The sequence below is a fragment of the Sycon ciliatum genome, chromosome 13 (assembly GCF_964019385.1).
Source record: "Sycon ciliatum chromosome 13, ocSycCili1.1, whole genome shotgun sequence".
Taxonomy (NCBI): domain Eukaryota; kingdom Metazoa; phylum Porifera; class Calcarea; order Leucosolenida; family Sycettidae; genus Sycon; species Sycon ciliatum.
In genome coordinates this window covers 4,998,097-5,014,669 of record NC_088655.1, presented here as the reverse complement: position 1 = coordinate 5,014,669, position 16,573 = coordinate 4,998,097, and the positions used below count along the sequence as shown (strand labels likewise).

General features: G+C 50.0%; 2 protein-coding genes across 2 annotated transcripts in view; one reads left to right on the top strand and one right to left on the bottom strand.

Moving 5' to 3' along the window:
• Window positions 1-1,471: 1,471 nt before the first annotated feature.
• Window positions 1,472-2,662, bottom strand: LOC135829079 (uncharacterized). Its single transcript, XM_065341484.1, has one exon. It carries the CDS (start codon window positions 2,660-2,662, stop codon window positions 1,472-1,474), a length of 1,191 nt encoding a protein of 396 aa, XP_065197556.1.
• A 7,847-nt stretch (window positions 2,663-10,509) lies between these two features.
• The window catches only part of LOC135829588 (uncharacterized), a 142,841-nt gene continuing 136,777 nt past the window's right edge, over window positions 10,510-16,573 (top strand). Inside the window, exons 1-2 of the mRNA XM_065341979.1 lie at window positions 10,510-10,601; window positions 11,779-11,877. The gene's annotated coding sequence lies outside the window, so the exon portion shown is untranslated. The remainder of the gene's footprint in view (window positions 10,602-11,778; window positions 11,878-16,573) is intronic.

Below are 16,573 nucleotides of genomic sequence, written 5' to 3'. Positions count from 1 at the left end.
GTGACCAGGTCCTCATCTTGCCACCGGCTTTCTGGTGTCCCGTCAAAGCAGTGACGTACTTCTGACGCCGACCCAACTGCTCAGCCGTCACGTGCTGATCGGTGACCTCCGTCACGCCGGGCCAGAGCTTCCCACACAGCATCGCCAACGTGTGTCAGTGGACGGTCGTTGACAGCAGCCTCGATCTCACACAGCAGGGTGCGCAACTCGCACTCCTTCACCAACGCCTTGCCAAGCACTTTGACTAGCGGGCGCTTCACGGCGGCAACGAGCCGCTCTAAAAACCCGCCGAACCACGGTGCCGCTGGTGGGTTGAACAGCCACTCTACCGACAACGTCTTCGCCGCTGCTCGGAACGTTGTGCCGTTGTCTGAACGGATGCAGGCTGGCTCTCCCCACCGTGCTCAGAACCGCCGGTACGCCAGGAGAAACTCTATGTTCTCCAAGCTCCGCACCAGGTCGATGTGGACAGCTCGGGTGGTGCCGCACACGAACAGCACGATCCATGCCTTGCCGCCATCCTTGACATAGAGAGGGCCGGCATTCCACTCCGCATAATCCAAAGGGATGCTGGTGCACCACGCGGTCTCGTGGAAGCGGTGCGGAAACTTCATCCGCGGCTCGCACATCCTGCCGACGACAGATAACGCATTTGCTCTTCACGCTGCGCAACGCGCGTCGACCGCCAATGATCCAATACTGCTGCCGCGCAAGAGCTAGCACACTCTCGACACCCTGATGTAGCGACTTCAGGTGGAGATGGCGCAAAAACATCTCGGCGACGTGGTGTTTAGCGTGCAGGACCGGGTGCTTAGCGCCGTACGTCAAGTCGCTTGACGCCAGCCGGCCGGCCGCCAACTCGCATCACCCCGTCGTCGTCGATGAACGGCTGGTACTGGAAGAGCTTCGACTCCTTCAGCACCAGTTGACCTGCCAACAGCCGTTTGACTTCCTCCGGGAAGAGCTCCAGCTGCACCTTCTGGAACACGAGTGCCCTGGCTCGTCTCTCCAGATCTTGAGTCGACAACGGTGGGCGGCTCTGGGGACGCCAGCTCAGCAGACACTTGGCGACTCCCAGCAAGCGCGGCCACCTCGATAAGCGCGACCACCAGAGCTGCTCGGGCTCCAAGCTGGCGATGACGACATTCACCTTCACTGGTAGCGACTCTTCTTCGGTGCACTCTACTGTTGGTCATATTGGCCAGGCGGGACCATGCTGCCAGCTCGATTGATGCAGCTCCTTCAGTGTCGCACCACGACTTGCCAGGTCGGCCGGGTTGTCGCTGCCTGGACAGTGATGCCACTCCATTCCGAGGCCGTTGGATACGTCCTGGATTTCGCTGACCCGGTTGGCGACGTACGTTCGCCAGCGATGGGGTTGGCCGGCAATCCACTGTAGCATCGTCATCGAATCCAACCAAGCGTGCGTCTCCTTGATAGGCAGGCGCACCTCTCTTGCGACGAAATGCAGCTAGCGACTGCCGACAAATGCTGCCTGCAGTTCCATCAGTGCCAGGGTCTGCTGCTTCATCGGAGCAACCTTGGCTTTGCTGAAGATCAGCTCGCTGACTCTGGGCCACGTGGCGTAGATACAGCAGCTGAACCCGCTCTCAGAGGCGTCGACAAACAGATGTATCACTGCTTCGGCGCTGCAGCTGAGGTAGCGCGGCAGTGGCTGGTGCTGCAGAGCTGTCCTCTCTCTCCACCATCGCCGGATCAACACCTGCATGCTTGCAGCCGCCTGGTCATCCCACGCGACAGCCTCCTGCCATAGCTCCTTGAGGAACAGCTTTCCCTGCAGGACGTACGGCGACGCGAACCCAAGAGGGTCGTACAGGCTGGCCACGCAGTGCAGCAGCTGGCGCTTTGTCGTCGGATCGTCACAGTCTGGAGGCACCGGAATGCGAAGCGAATCCTCTTCGCCATTCCAGCAGAGACCGAGCACCTTGCCGCTCGACTGTACCTCGTCATCTCCAAGCGAAACATTGCACTTCCACTTCCGCAGATCCATGCCCGCTGTCTCCAGGCACGCGGTGCCGATCTTCTTGAACTGGCGTGCCGCGTCATTCGTTTGCACGCTGGCAATGCAGTCATCGACGTACAGACTGTCGCGCAACCGGCCAAAGACGTCTGCCTCGGTCGGCGTGGCATGCTCCAGCGAGGACTCCAGGTGCGTCCGCAGCACTGCTGTGAGCAGAAACGGTGAACAATTCACCCCGAACGGCACCCTCGCCAGTCGCCAGACCTGCATCTTGTCTGACGCATCGCTCCACAGAAATCGGAGATAGCGCCGGTCGGCCTCCTTCATACCGATCATAACGAAGGCCTTCCTGATGTTGGTTTGCACGGCGACCGGCTGTTCCCGGAACGGAATCAGCAAGCCTGCTAAGCTCGGTAGTAACGACGGGCCCGGGTCCAGCAGAGCGTTCAACGACTCGCAGCCGGCCTGTGACGCGGACGCATTGAAAACGACGCGCGTCTTCGTCGTCGTGGATTCGGCCTTGAATACTGCATGATGTGGCATGTAGTATCCCGCCGTCGACGGGTCCGGCTCAAGCTCGATCGCGCCCAGCTCACCGTACTCGCACAGAAGGACGTCGTCATACAGCGCCCGCCGGCCGTTGCGGTCGAGCCTTGCCATAAGTCGCGACGCCGTTGCCATGGTCTGCGCATAGTTGTCGGCTGGACGCTCCGCCGACTTCCAGAGCAGGCCGACTTCGTAGTGCTGTTCCTTCCGATCTCCACAGAGAACTGTTCACTCTTGTGCATGGTGTCTGCAGTGAACTGACCCTTGATGGATAGAGGTGCACCAGATGGACCAAGGAGTTTGGTACTGGATGGTGTGAGTACAGGGCGTTGTACGAGATTCTGTTAGTGGAGTGCATGATACACGATACATCAGCACCTGTGTCGATCTTGAATATCAAATTTGTCGAGCAAACAGGCCGACTTACTGACCAGGTCAGTTGACTGGGAAGGACTGGTGTTAAATGACAGCTCTACCACAACACCCATGAGTGGCGACGGGGACGCAATGATTCATTTTCGACAGCTCTGGCACCACGCGTGGTTGCTGGAGTGGAAAGACAGACGGCGGCAAAGTGGCCCTTCTTTCCGCATGAATTACACTTGCGACCAGATGCAGGACACGCAGAACGGTTGCTCTTGTGCGAACCAGCGTGGCCACACCACGGACTTGTTGAAGATGTAGTGCCGCTCTTCCTCTGCATGGATGGCGTTAATGCAGGCTTCAATGGAATGTCACTGCGCTGGAGACGACTCCTTGCATCTTGCTGCTTTCCTCCAAAGCGGGATGCAGCATTGACTTGCGGCCTGGCGGCTTGTGCTGCAACGTCTCCGGAGATTTTCTTGGCCTGCCTGGCCCTGAGAACTGCATCCGTGAGGGTGAGTTTTGTGGGCTCAATCTGCTGCAGCTCCTTGGCGACTTGACGATCCAGAAGGTGAGCCACGAGGCGATCTCGAATTCTGTTGTCCTTCTGGTCACCGAAGTCACAGAATTTCGCTACGGCGTGAAGTTTCCGAACAAATTCTTCCACGGACTCTCCTGGAAGATAGACGCACTGTTGGAAAATGGTCCTCTGGTGAAACACGTTCAGTGCTGGCGTAAAGTAAGCGTCCAGCTTCGTCATGACCTTGTCATGCTTGTCCTCGTCTCCAAAGGCGTCAAATACCAGTTGATCGAGGACAGTTTCGGCCTCTGGGGCCAGCCAGTAGAGCAACGTAGAGATTTGTGCTTTCTCGTCTTTCGCGTTGAGCTCTGAGGCGAGGCAATATCCCACAAACCTGCGTTTCCAAGCCGGCAAGGCATCTGGAATGGAGAAATCAAAGTCTGCAGGCAGCGCGAGCTTGGCCATTTCTACTCGAAGTGTAGACCTGGTTGACTAACTTTTGACACCATGTTGTGCCATGCACTGACATAAGGAAGTGGTTTATTTTACAGACAGATGAGTGTAGATAATTATAGTGAAGAGTCAGGGAGGCCATGCCCAGCAGAGCATGGAATCGTGCGTAGCACGGGGGTAGTGTGCGGTCACGTACCGTCTATACATGGCGACAGCCAGGGGAAGGACTGTCGTGAATGGGTGAAAGGATAACATGATACAGGATAGGACACAAACCAAATGTACAAGCATGAGGAATAAGAAACATGCATGACGAATTTAGAAAAGGGAAATTAAAGTTGCTGATGCGATTTCATGATAAGTATTAAATTATATGCCCAAGGTCCGAGTCTAGAGTCGTACTGCCACAGTATTCCCACCCAGAGAACGAGTGCGGGAACAATCAAGTGAATGATAAGAAATCAAAAAATACAGGAAAGAAGTACAGTATGAAACACTAGTAGCGGAAAGCGGATGATGCCCAGCGCAGCAAATCAATCAAGCAAATGCGCAGGCTTAACACGATCAACAGAGACAGTCTTGTCCATACCATTGATACGCTGAGTGAAGTACTTGGGAGTGCGCTTGACCACGGGGAAAGGACCATCATACGGCGGTTGGAGTGGTAGCCGAACTGCGTCACGGCGCAAGTACACTTCAGCGGCTGTGTCCAAATCGCTGGGCAGATAGACAACAGGATTCATGCTAGTACGGACGGGAAGAGGACGGATCTGCCGCAGGAAGGTAGACAGATGAGATGCGTAATCACTGCGGTAGCTGGCAGGAGTCAGGGAACTAGATGGGAAGAATTCACCAGGAAGGCGCAGCGTTGTACCGTAGACCAGTTCTGACGTTGAACAGTTGCTATCAGGCTTTGTCGATGTCTGGATACTGAGCAGAATAAGCGGTAGCGCTTCTAGCCAGTGAGTTGAGTCAGAGAGAGAGTCCGGAGTGATGACTTGACATGCCGATGGAATCGCTCAATTAAACCATTGCACTGGGGATGGTAGGCGGTATTGCGCTTACGCTGGTATCCCAGTAGCTTCATCAAACTGTTCCAGAGGGCCGACTGAAAATGAGCACCACGATCTGTGACAAGAGAACAAGGTACACCAAACCGGGCAATCCAGCCTGAAGCTAAGGCAGACGCAACAGTGGATGCAGTGGCATCGGGGATTGAAAACGCCTCAGGCCACCGGGTGAATCGATCAATGCATGTCAAGAGATAACGATTTCCGTTGCATGAAGGAAGAGGACCAACGACATCGATGTGGATGGAATCAAAACGCTGAGCCGGCACAGGAAAGCTACCAATAGCAGAGTGGGTATGACGCTGGACCTTAGTTCGCTGGCACGAGTCGCAGGCCTTGGTCCAAGTGGCAACATCCTTCTGCATAGATGGCTAAACAAAGCGAGCAAAACCGGGTAGCACGAACACCAGGATGACGGAGACTGTGGATTATTATTATTATTATTATTTAATATTATTTGAACCTGGTACCCTCTGTTTCTCAATCATGGTCTTAGACCATCCCACTATGCCTGCCTGCTTGGAAGCGGAAGGATTTTTTCCAGCCGTGCTGCGACCCACAGTTAATTGGGAACTCGTGGCCTGGCACGAGGAAAACATGGATGCAGTGAATGGGATTTTCGGTCTTTGAGCACTTGCTGGTGAGCTGATCTACTCACCTCCCACCGCTTTAGGAGCTGCATCTGCGCATTGTTCCTTGAAGGGTGGTGGCGTTCCTACGGATGCGGAAAACCCGGCTTCCAGCCGAGTCTCACGCGAACCGTGATTTTTTTATTCATTTTTTTAATATTATTATACGCACTATCGCCATGCAAGCGGGAATGCCTACTTCACTTGTGCCATTCAGGATGATGATAAAGAAAAAGACAAACAGAAAGCTCAGAATCTTGAGGAACAATGCTGCAGAGCAGAAAAGCTGTGATCGATAGGATGCGCTACAGAAAGGTGAAAATTATTACTTCATTGATAATAGCTGGTGAGTTGTCTCTCGAAACTGTGGATAGACAGACATATATCATGGCGAAATTTATGCGGCACAAATGGGCGAGCTACACCAGTAGACACGTCACAGATAAGCAGAGAGGGACTGCCGGGCACTGGAAGGCGCTGGAGCTTGAGTGGTGAGTCGGGCTTCGACATGTAGGTAGCCAACTAAGCATCAGTCTCTTGGGCAGTGGCAAAAGCGGTGAAATCAACAGCGTGCGATTGGCTAACAGCATCAACGTCAGGGCGGGATAGAGCATCAGCGACAGTATTCTCCTAGCTAATCATGTAGCGAGTGTCGGTCGCAAACTCGGCAATGTACAACAGTTGACGAAACTCACGAGAACTCACGTGAATGACGTGAAGAGGACAGATTAATAGCAAATGTCAGCTGCTTGTGGTCTGTCAGGATATGGAATGAACGGCCCTCCAAGTGATGCTGAAAATGCCGGATTGCGAGGTAGATACTTGGCAGCTCACCACGTCGGCGTCATCATGGCATTTGTATGTGGCGCGCAACGTGGGCGACATGCAAAATCAGGTTGACGTCGCACTCGACGTGTCTTGCCAGAGTTTGCCTGGCTATATGTAGGACTCAGTGACCAGTCAAGGCCCCGTGACCAATCACGGTCCCCGTGACCAGTCAAACAGTCACAAACCCCCCATGACCAGTCACAAATTAGTTTACCAGTCACAATGCCCCATGACCAGTCACAAATCACCATACATGTACATGTGTAAAGTACACAGTTCGTGACTGCTCGCGGGGTGCTTCGTACTGCAGGATTTGTTGTGGAAACTATAATTCCCTATGAGCGGTCGCAGAATACAGTTGTGACCACTATAATTCCATGTGCAATGTACAGTTGTGACCACTCTTTCTCTGTGAGTAGTCACAGGCAGAATATAGGTATATCTGTATTACAAGAGAGATTGGAGGCTTTGTCACAACTCTGAGTTTCACGGATTACTACGATCGTCAGGCAACTGATGGCTCCTAAACGGGCAGCCTGAACATAAGGGGGAGCAAGGGGTTAGGTGGGAAATTCTGAGGGGTATCATAGGCGACGGGTATTATAGTGCAAGAGTCAGGTGCAGGCGTGAAGTTGCCAAGTCCTCAGACTTGGGGCTATGCAGCAGCAGTTCCAGCGTGAATGACATAGAATAGAGCTGGGGACCACACATGCCCACACCATTACACACACATACACCCACACTCTCTCCCTTTTCTCACATACACTCACACACGCGCGCGCGCGCGCGCACACACACACACACACACACACACACACACACACACACACACACACACACTCATTCTCTAAATCTCTCTCTCACACACACACGCACATATGTCATTCATTCTCTACATCACACACACACACACACACACACACACACACACACACACACACACACACACACACACACACCTGGCCTGGTGTACAGCTGCCAAATGCTTAGCCACGCCGCCCCCGAGACAGGGGGAGAGTAGAAGAGAGAGTTTGAAACACACACACACACACACACAACTGGCCTGGTGTACAGCTGCCAAATGCTTGGCCACGCCGCCCCCGAGACAGGGGGAGAGTAGAAGAGAGAGTTTGAGACACACACACACACATCCACACACACATACACACAAACATCCACACACACACACACACACACACACACACACACACACACACACACACACACACACACACACACACACACACACACACACACACATCCACACACACACACACACACATCCACGCACGCACACACAAACACACACACACACACACACACATTCTCTCTCTCTCTCTCACACACACACACACACACACTCTCTTTCTCACGCATGCACACACACACACACACACATGCGCGCGCACACTTACTCACACACACACACACACACACACACACACACACACACACACACACACACACACACACACACACAAATAGGCAGCGGGACTACCAGCTAGATTCACGTGACCTTGCGGACAAAGTTACGGAGGTAGAACTTGTTTTCATGACGACACTTGGACACAAGTACTTCTTTCTGTATTATTATTTTATCTCTTTTCAACCAATCCACAAGCCAAGAAGAGATGCGTAGACGGAAGAACCGTACTCTTGGTGATACTGACCGCAAACATGATTAATTCCTCCAGGCCTTTGAGCACCCAATTCTAAACCTTATCTAAGCAAAGCAGCATGCCAGTTCAAGAACATGTCGTCAGACATACATATCGATACATGTCTGGTGCACTCTCACTAACAAGCAGGCATCGCGGGCTACATTCGCACCAGCAATCAAAAGAAGTTGAAGTGAGTGAATATTTCTATAAAATTAATAATTGGAAGACAAATGAAGGTGTGGAGGATCGCCCAAAAACACTGACAAGGAGAAAGTAAACGGTACACAGTACTCGTATGCATGTACTTACACACGTTATAGCAGCACAACGAGAAAGACCATGATGCATGATGATTAATGTTGCATCAATAAATTTTACAGAGTTATTTTGGGAGTAGAAATGAAGATGTGTTCGAAGCAGTAAACTGCGTAAGCACTACGTTGAGCCAGAATATTGAAATACAGTTTCCTGCAGTCAAAACAAGACACTCACACTTCTCTGGTCTAGTTCGCCATTCTTATCGATAAACATGACTTGATTTAATTTCTTACGATGGTTCTTGAGAATGGATCAATGATGTCTTGAATAGATGTCTTCCTGAACGACTTCAACTGAGAGGCAGTTTCAGTTTCAACAAGCTGGACATTGTTTTTCTGTGGAGTCTTCCACAAGAAAGACAGAGCTACACACACGAAGGTGCTTGATGTACTCAGTACCTTCTTGGAAATGAACATATTTTCATTTCCATCTTCATTATATTTTCGTCTCTGCATCGTCGACGATGTCCACTTCTGACTCCGTAATCTTGTCACCTATCCTCTCCAAAAACACAAATCGAGTGCTGCTTGCATGCTGGTTCAGTTGAAGTCAGTCTCTGCTCTAGCAAGATCGGCATGCAAAAATTACATGACTGAAAATATTCCGGAATAGCTTTTCTGAACGACGAAGTTTGTTCTTCAAATATGATGAATAGCACAACCTACTAGCCAGAACGTCCTCTCAAAAGAGATTCTATCTGAAGCCTGCAAGATTTTCGACCACCCTTCGTTTTGGAGAGGAGCCCACACACACTCGAGCTACAAGTAAACTACGCGGAGATCGAGAGTTGATCGAAATCTTTCTTGCTCACTTCTGAAACCTGTGAAGGAAAAAAGTATGCTGAACGCGTGAATGCCTACAGTTGAGTCGTAATATTTTGACGTGGATCCTGTGACCGTTCACAGAGAAAGTCGCGGCCGTTTCTGACTGGTCATCGGGATTCAAACTGGTGTGTGACTTTATGACTGCTCTTCGGGGATTTGTGACTGTTTGATTGGTCACGGGGATCGTGATCGGTCATCGAGACGTGACTGCTCACTGAGTCCTACATATATATTTCGATCCGTTCTGTGTTTGAATCATTCTTGTTTGCTTGTAGTGTTTTTAAACCATCCCACCTCCCTTTTCTCATCACTAATTCACTTTGATAAAGTGAATAAATGAGGTGTTGGCCACGTTCATTTCCAGCTACTCAGGGTCGTCCCTCGGACTCAGACTTTTGTAGAAACTTGGCTCCGCCAACATTCTGCTCCGGCAGTGTCTACCAGGCCGACTCTGAATCCTCTCTCGTAGAAACTTGGCTCCGCCAACATTCTGCTTCGGCCATGTCTACGCATTTCTCTCCGTAGCCTCTCACTCTGATGGCCGGTACTCCCCAGTACCGCAAATTGCTGTGTGTTGTAGTAGATGTGCGTGTGCGTGTGTGTGTGCGCGCGCAATTGGTGTTCGGCGAGCTGCCTGCCCCCCGTCCTCGTCACGGCCCGAAGAAGAGGTGGCAAGATGTGATGTCGAATGACCTTGCGGACCTCGGCATGACCACCTGGCTTGAGAGTTGCCAAGATCGTCCCGGCTGGAGACGAGTTGCGAGTAGCACTCCGCCGCCACAGCCCGCTCCTGATCCTCTTCTCTGTGTCTGTGGTCGCCCGTTTCGTCGACCAGGAGACCTGAAACGACATGCCAAGTTCTGCGCTCGCGTTCTCACTTGAACTTTACGACATTCGCTATCATTGCATACGCAATGGGCAAGATCAAGGTCAAGGTCAAGGTGTGTGTGTGTGTGTGTGTGTGTGTGTGTATGTGTGTGTGTGTGTGTGTGTGTGTGTGTGTGTGTGTGTGTTTGTGTGTGTAATCCCAGCACTAGTTGCTGTGTCTAACGTAGCTGTTCGCTATCATTGCTTCTGTGTTGGGCAGGTCTGAGGTCTGGGGTCTGAGGTGTGTGTATGTATTTATGCGTGTGTTTTTGGATGTGTGTGTTTGTGTGTGTGTGTGTGTGTGTGTGTGTGTTTGTGTGTGTGTGTGTGTGCGTTCATGCATGAGTATGTGTGTGCGTTCATGTGTGCGTGTGCATCAACATGTATATGCTCGTGGGTATATGTGGACATGGTTTTTCTTTGTTGTTGCTGCTACTTCCAGCATGGTTTCACACCATTACATGTTGCAGCAGGGGAAGGTCATGTTTCCGTAGCAGATTGTCTACTTAATTCTGGACATTCGTTGGAACCAAAGGATGATGTAAGTCAGATTATCCCTGATGCTTTCTCGTTTTGTATGAGCAGAAAGAAGAATTAAGCAGTTAAATATTTTTTGGGAGTATACTTCTGTGCCTTCTCTTCATATCGTGACGTACCTTCTCCCGTACGTTGTCTCCTTCCGCATCACCAAGGTGATATAGCGGCACGAGCAAATGAGAGCAAGAACAATGAATTATAATGTATTATTGTGAAAAGAAGAAGGACAAAATGTTACGAGTTCTGACAAACTGTCCACTAACGTAACCAGATCTTATCCAGTCAGTGAGCGCGACAAATTGGCACAAAACTGACAAGGTTTACTGAGACATTCGGCGACCTGACTCCTAGCTCTAACAATTCTCCAAGGTGCAAAGGAAAGCACAACGAAGAAGAGCACGAGCTATGCGCCACGGCAACAAAAATGCCTAAAGTTACTGGATGATGGCGAAAATAGTAAGACTCTTGGACATACCGGCCTTACTACAACTCGACGACGCAAAACAACTGACCACCCAACTTGGGAGTCTCAAGTTTATGTAATATACATAGAAAGGGGAAGCTAACCAAAGACAAATTGTCTCAAACAAAACGTCAATATCCTACTGAACTCCACTATTATGTAAATGTGATGGACTAGTTATGTACAACAACAATGCTCTCATGCGTGCACACACGTGTGTACGCCTGCGTGTGTGGGCTCAACATTCCTGGACATGCACGAGCACACACACTTACACACAACATGCGCCATGCCATGTTCATTAGATTTTGCCTTTATCCACCTAATGATCAGGGATGAAAGTATACTAGTGAAAATTGTATTCTTGTCTCCAAGTTAATTGTTCATCAATTCCCAAAGAAATCTAAATTGATAATGATCCAGAACTCCCTATGTTATTGCCGATGCTACCTTTACTCATTAACTGTGTTTGTTTGTTCCTGTGTGTGTGTTTTTGTGCATGCATGGTTGTGTGTGTATGTATTTGTGTGTGTGTGTGTGTCTATGTGTGCATGTGTATGTGTGTGTGTGTGTGTGTGTGTGTGTGTGTGTGTGTGTGTGTTCATGCATATGCGTATTTTTATGTGTTTGTGAATCGTCATGTGTATGTGTGTATTTGTGTATGTTTATGTGTGTTTGTGTGTACTTGGTTTGTATTCATTAACAATGCTACTTCTAGTATGGTAGAACACCATTACACTATGCAGCATGGAATGGTCATGTTTCCGCAGCAGAACATCTACTTAATTCTGGACATTCGTTGGACCCAAAGGATAATGTAAGTCAGGATATCCCTGGTGCATCCTTGTTAGTGTATGAACAGAAAAGACAGATTATATGGGTGTACATAGTGAGGTCCGGTGGATGTTTACCAGGTCTCATGTTCATCTGTTGTACGCACAATAATACATGCACAATTGGAAAACATTTTCCAATGAGAACAACAGTGTTCACTATCTTCAACAGCCTAGACAACACTATTGAGTTCCTTGGGTCACCTCAAAAATACTTATAAGTCCAGTGTCTTGGTGAGATTTGGTGTATGTTTTCATGTGAAATCGCAATGAACACAATTTTGGTTCTGTAAAGCAACCGGCTACTAGATTGGAATTCTTTGGTATTTTTTACACCTGCACAATGTTACACTTCCAGTGGCAGGTAAGATAGTTGAACAGCACAATCAGTCATGTCTTTGTGCGTAACTCGTACAATAATGGTGGTTTGTGTAAATCTGCATGAAGAAGTCACATCCGAACTTGGTTGGTTCAATTTCCAGTGGCGTACTTTCTTGTCCTGAACAAAACCAATTTACCAACCCACATGGGGAGAACACTCCGGTATGCCAATGTGTCACCAGTTTTTTGTTCATTGCAGGCATCCATGCTGTGCTTTTGAATTGCCTGTCGTTGGCAGCAGAGGATTGGGCGTATTTTGGAGTCTTCTTTTATATTGCTTCCTACGTTAAGCAAAACTTCGTTGCGTTTTTACAGTTCAGTCCAAATCATTCTATGGCTACAAACACGCTTTGCAAAGTGGAAAACGGCAGCATATGAAAGATATATAATTACAGATGACACACAGCTCGTTTCTAAGCCGTCCAGCTTCACTCTTCGTCTGAATCTGATGACGACTCACTGATGACATCGAGTCTGGATCCTCACTGACTTTTGCCTCCAGCGCTGCCAGCTTTTGTACCGCAGCATTTACAAATTGCCAAGACACAATTTGATCGTGGAGATCGCCAAGTTCTTCGCTCGAACTGTGAGCTTGACGACCTCCACGGTGGCGCTGGTAGTTGTGGCCACTCTCCGGAACGCCATGGAAGGAGCCATACAGACCCAAACAAACGCTCCCCATCTTTGCAGGGGTGTAGTCGTGCCAGAACGTTTCCACACCCTGCAGAAGCTCCTTTTAGGTTTCCTTCGCCACGAGTAACACGGCTATCTACAGGCTGTGGAAGAACGCCAAATCGTCGACGTTGAGATCAGGATTTTGCGCCGATTGCATGACAACATGAATGTCGAACATTTTTGATTTCCCCTGCGCTGCAAACAAAAATGCATTGATTTTGGTTGTGTGCGGATGCACACCATCGACTCGTGCTAGTACAGCAGTGCCTGAGCGCTGGCAGGCTCCTGGATACTTCTTCGAGCCAGCGTCTTTCAAACTGTTTCTCACTTTCGCACTTTGGTGTCATGCGTGCACGCCTGGGGTTGTGTTCTGGTGACATCCTGTCGAGAAACGGTTCTGCTTCGCCGATTTTTCAAAGGACTCCACGCTTTTCGGAGGTTCAAAAACCTGTCAGAACAATGGACGACAACTCGGCTACCCTACGTAGGGGATAGATCACTAACATGTATGTCTAATACCCACAGAAAATATCATGACAAGAACACTAAAAACGCAACGAAGCTTAGCGGAGGTAGTAAGTTCTTACCCTATCCCTAATGCCTTCGAGTTTATCACAGGCAAAAACGACCTTTTGGGGAATTAGTGTGCTGCTTTGAGTAACTTGTATTGCCATGCAAATGTTCAACAAGCTTGAATGCAACGCCACACTGCTGCCTGGAACTAGCTCGGGAATACCTGCAATACACTTACAATAGTTGTAAAGTGAAATACCAAGCAATGGACAGCAGCTGGCTAATGAGGAGCTATAGCTGACTTGTAATGAGCGGGAACAAGTGAAGCCAATGCCGGTTAGAAAGAGCAGAGCTAAACTTCCCAATCTACCATATGGAAGACGATTTTATTAGAGAAATGGAGCATGAAAAAAAAGGAAATTATCGTATCCGTTCCAGAAGGGAACTCACGACGGCCGCTAACACCCGATAAACCCTAGCGGCAGATGCAGCGCCTAACGGTGGGGGTGAGTGGATAAGTCTCACAACCACTGGCACAAGTGCCGAGAACGACCCTATTAGCTGCATCCATGTACCCCTTGTGCCTGGCCACAAGTTCCCAGTTGACTGTGGGTAGCAGCACGGCTGGAAAAAACGCTCCCAGGCAGGACTTGAACCAGGTACCTCTCGTATCTCAATCATGGTCTTTGACCAACCCACTGTGCCTGCCTGGTCTAGAAGCAAACAAATATGTTGACGTTGCATGGATCGCACTACAAAAAAGAAAGTGAAAGTAAGCAGTCATGCACATACAAGAGCAATGTCATTATGGTTGGTGTTGTTGTCAACTACCCTGTCTACACTGGCCAACATGCAACACTCACTGCCCACTCGACATTGGGCTAGTTACTTGGTTTTGCACAAGAAGAAATAAAAATTTTAAAAAATTCAAAAATTCACGGTTTGCATATGCATCTGCATCTTCGCAGCTGCATCTGTGCCTTGATCCTTGAAGGGTGGTGGCGTTCTTACGGATGCGGAAAACTCGGTCTCTATATATAAAACTAAAAGAGCTAGAGAAAAAGGATAAAGGCTTGCGAACCAACATGACACGGACACAATGGCGACCTACATCATCATGTGCACGCACAATAATACTGGAAAAAGGAAGAACGTCACGACCACAGCGCGAATTAATACTACAAAGCCTAACAATAATTGGTACGTAGTGATCAACAGTAAATGTGCTTGATATAAAGAAAGGAATAGACAGAGAGATAGAGAGAGAGAGATAGAGAGAGAGATAAATAGATGAGGTGGCGTCGACAGTTACTTAGTCAATCTATTACAACTCTGCCTCCAGACGCCAATACTCCAGAACAATATCGCATTGGTACTGAGTCACTGCCTCCGCCGTCAAATTTCAGGCCCCAGGCTCCACTATCACTAGTGTCACTCTCACTGTCACTCTCGGCAGGGCTCGGCTGAGCGCTGTGGACATCCGCAGTGTCTGGTAATACAGGAGCTGAGTCTAGCTTCATAAGGTCAATGTTGACCACTTACTCTGCATCATTGGCATGTCTGATCACAATGGTTGATGGTGACATCATCTTCTCCACCTTCCAGGCACGTACGCAGGGTAACCTCTAGAGGGTTTCCAGCCGAATCACAACCAATAAGTTTTAAAAATCTCAGTTGAGGCGTAGTATTAACTGTAGTTAACACGCACCTAACGATCTCTCAGCGCGTGTTAACTGTACTTAACACGCACGTAACGCTCTCTCAGCGCGTGGCCGCCTGCGTTTACTGCACATAGCACTCCACATTTACCCGTAGCTACTTCACACTGCATTCCACATCTACCCGTAGCGCTGTCGTTGAGCTGCTTTCCCGGTTGATGCGGTTGATGCAATCCGAATTGATGCAATCCGAATTCGGACCCCACGCGGAGGTCTCTGAGACCCCCGCAGTGGCTGCGCGACAAAATGTCGAGGACAGGGACACCCACGAACCTACTTTACCTGTCGCTCCCGTGTCCGCCGCCATCGCGACCGCCATGAAACCGTTTATGGACCGACTGGACCGTCTGGAAGGTGCAGCGCAAACAGCAACCTCAGCCCTAGGTACGTCCACTTTGCATTCGTCTAGTGTTTTCTGCGCCGTGCTGCATGATGAAGGGCCTGTAAAAATCAAGCGCACCCCAGAGCGTGATCGACAAAATCATAACGCACCATTTTGTTGACTTACAACAACTGTTGCCACTGACCGCCACGGACGTGCCAAGCCCCCACGCTCTGGTGTTGGGCGAGGAGGCACCCGGAAAATTCACGCTGTCCTCCCAGCCACGCATGTCCCGGCCCATTTCGGACATCGAAAATTGGCTTGAAGCATGTACGATATTCGCAGCCGTCTATCTAGATGCGCATCCGGGGAGAGCAGTAGAACTGTTGGCGTATCAGCACCATATTCTGAACGCCAACAAAAAATACACGTTTTCCGCAGTTGCGGAGTATGACTGCACCTTCCGCCACAGCATCGAGTCCCATCCGTCACGTCATTTGGACACAACACCACACACACTGTATACTACCGTGTTCGATGCCCGTGCTGTGCGGCCCTTTCGGCCCAGCTCCGCGGCAGCCCCCGGCGCCGCACGCTCATCAACCGAGCGGTATCGACTCTACAACCGGGGCTTGTGTTGTCGAAACCCCTGTTTGTACGCTCGCCAATGCAGCACCTGCAACGTCTCCGGACACGGCGCATGGGAGTGTCGCACAGGGCAACCAGCCGGCAGGCGTTCCGTTGCGCCAACAGTCGCACTAGACGCCCGTTCACCTGGATCGGCTTGAGTCGGCTCTGGCTAGGCACCCTGACCGCGCATTCGTTAACTCCCTTATGCATGACATGTCCTCTCCATTTTTGTTGAACAGGCTCGCCGATGCCCTTTGCTGGGTAGCCACGAATAGATTCTATGTGCATGACCTGCTGCAGTACCTCGATGATTTCCTCACAGTTCAACCTCCACAACCGCCAAACTATGTTTGTCGGCAATTTTACACATTACTCGCAGTCATGGACCACCTGCAAGTCCCGTTAGCCAACTGCCCTGACAAGGTGTGCCCGCCGTCCACA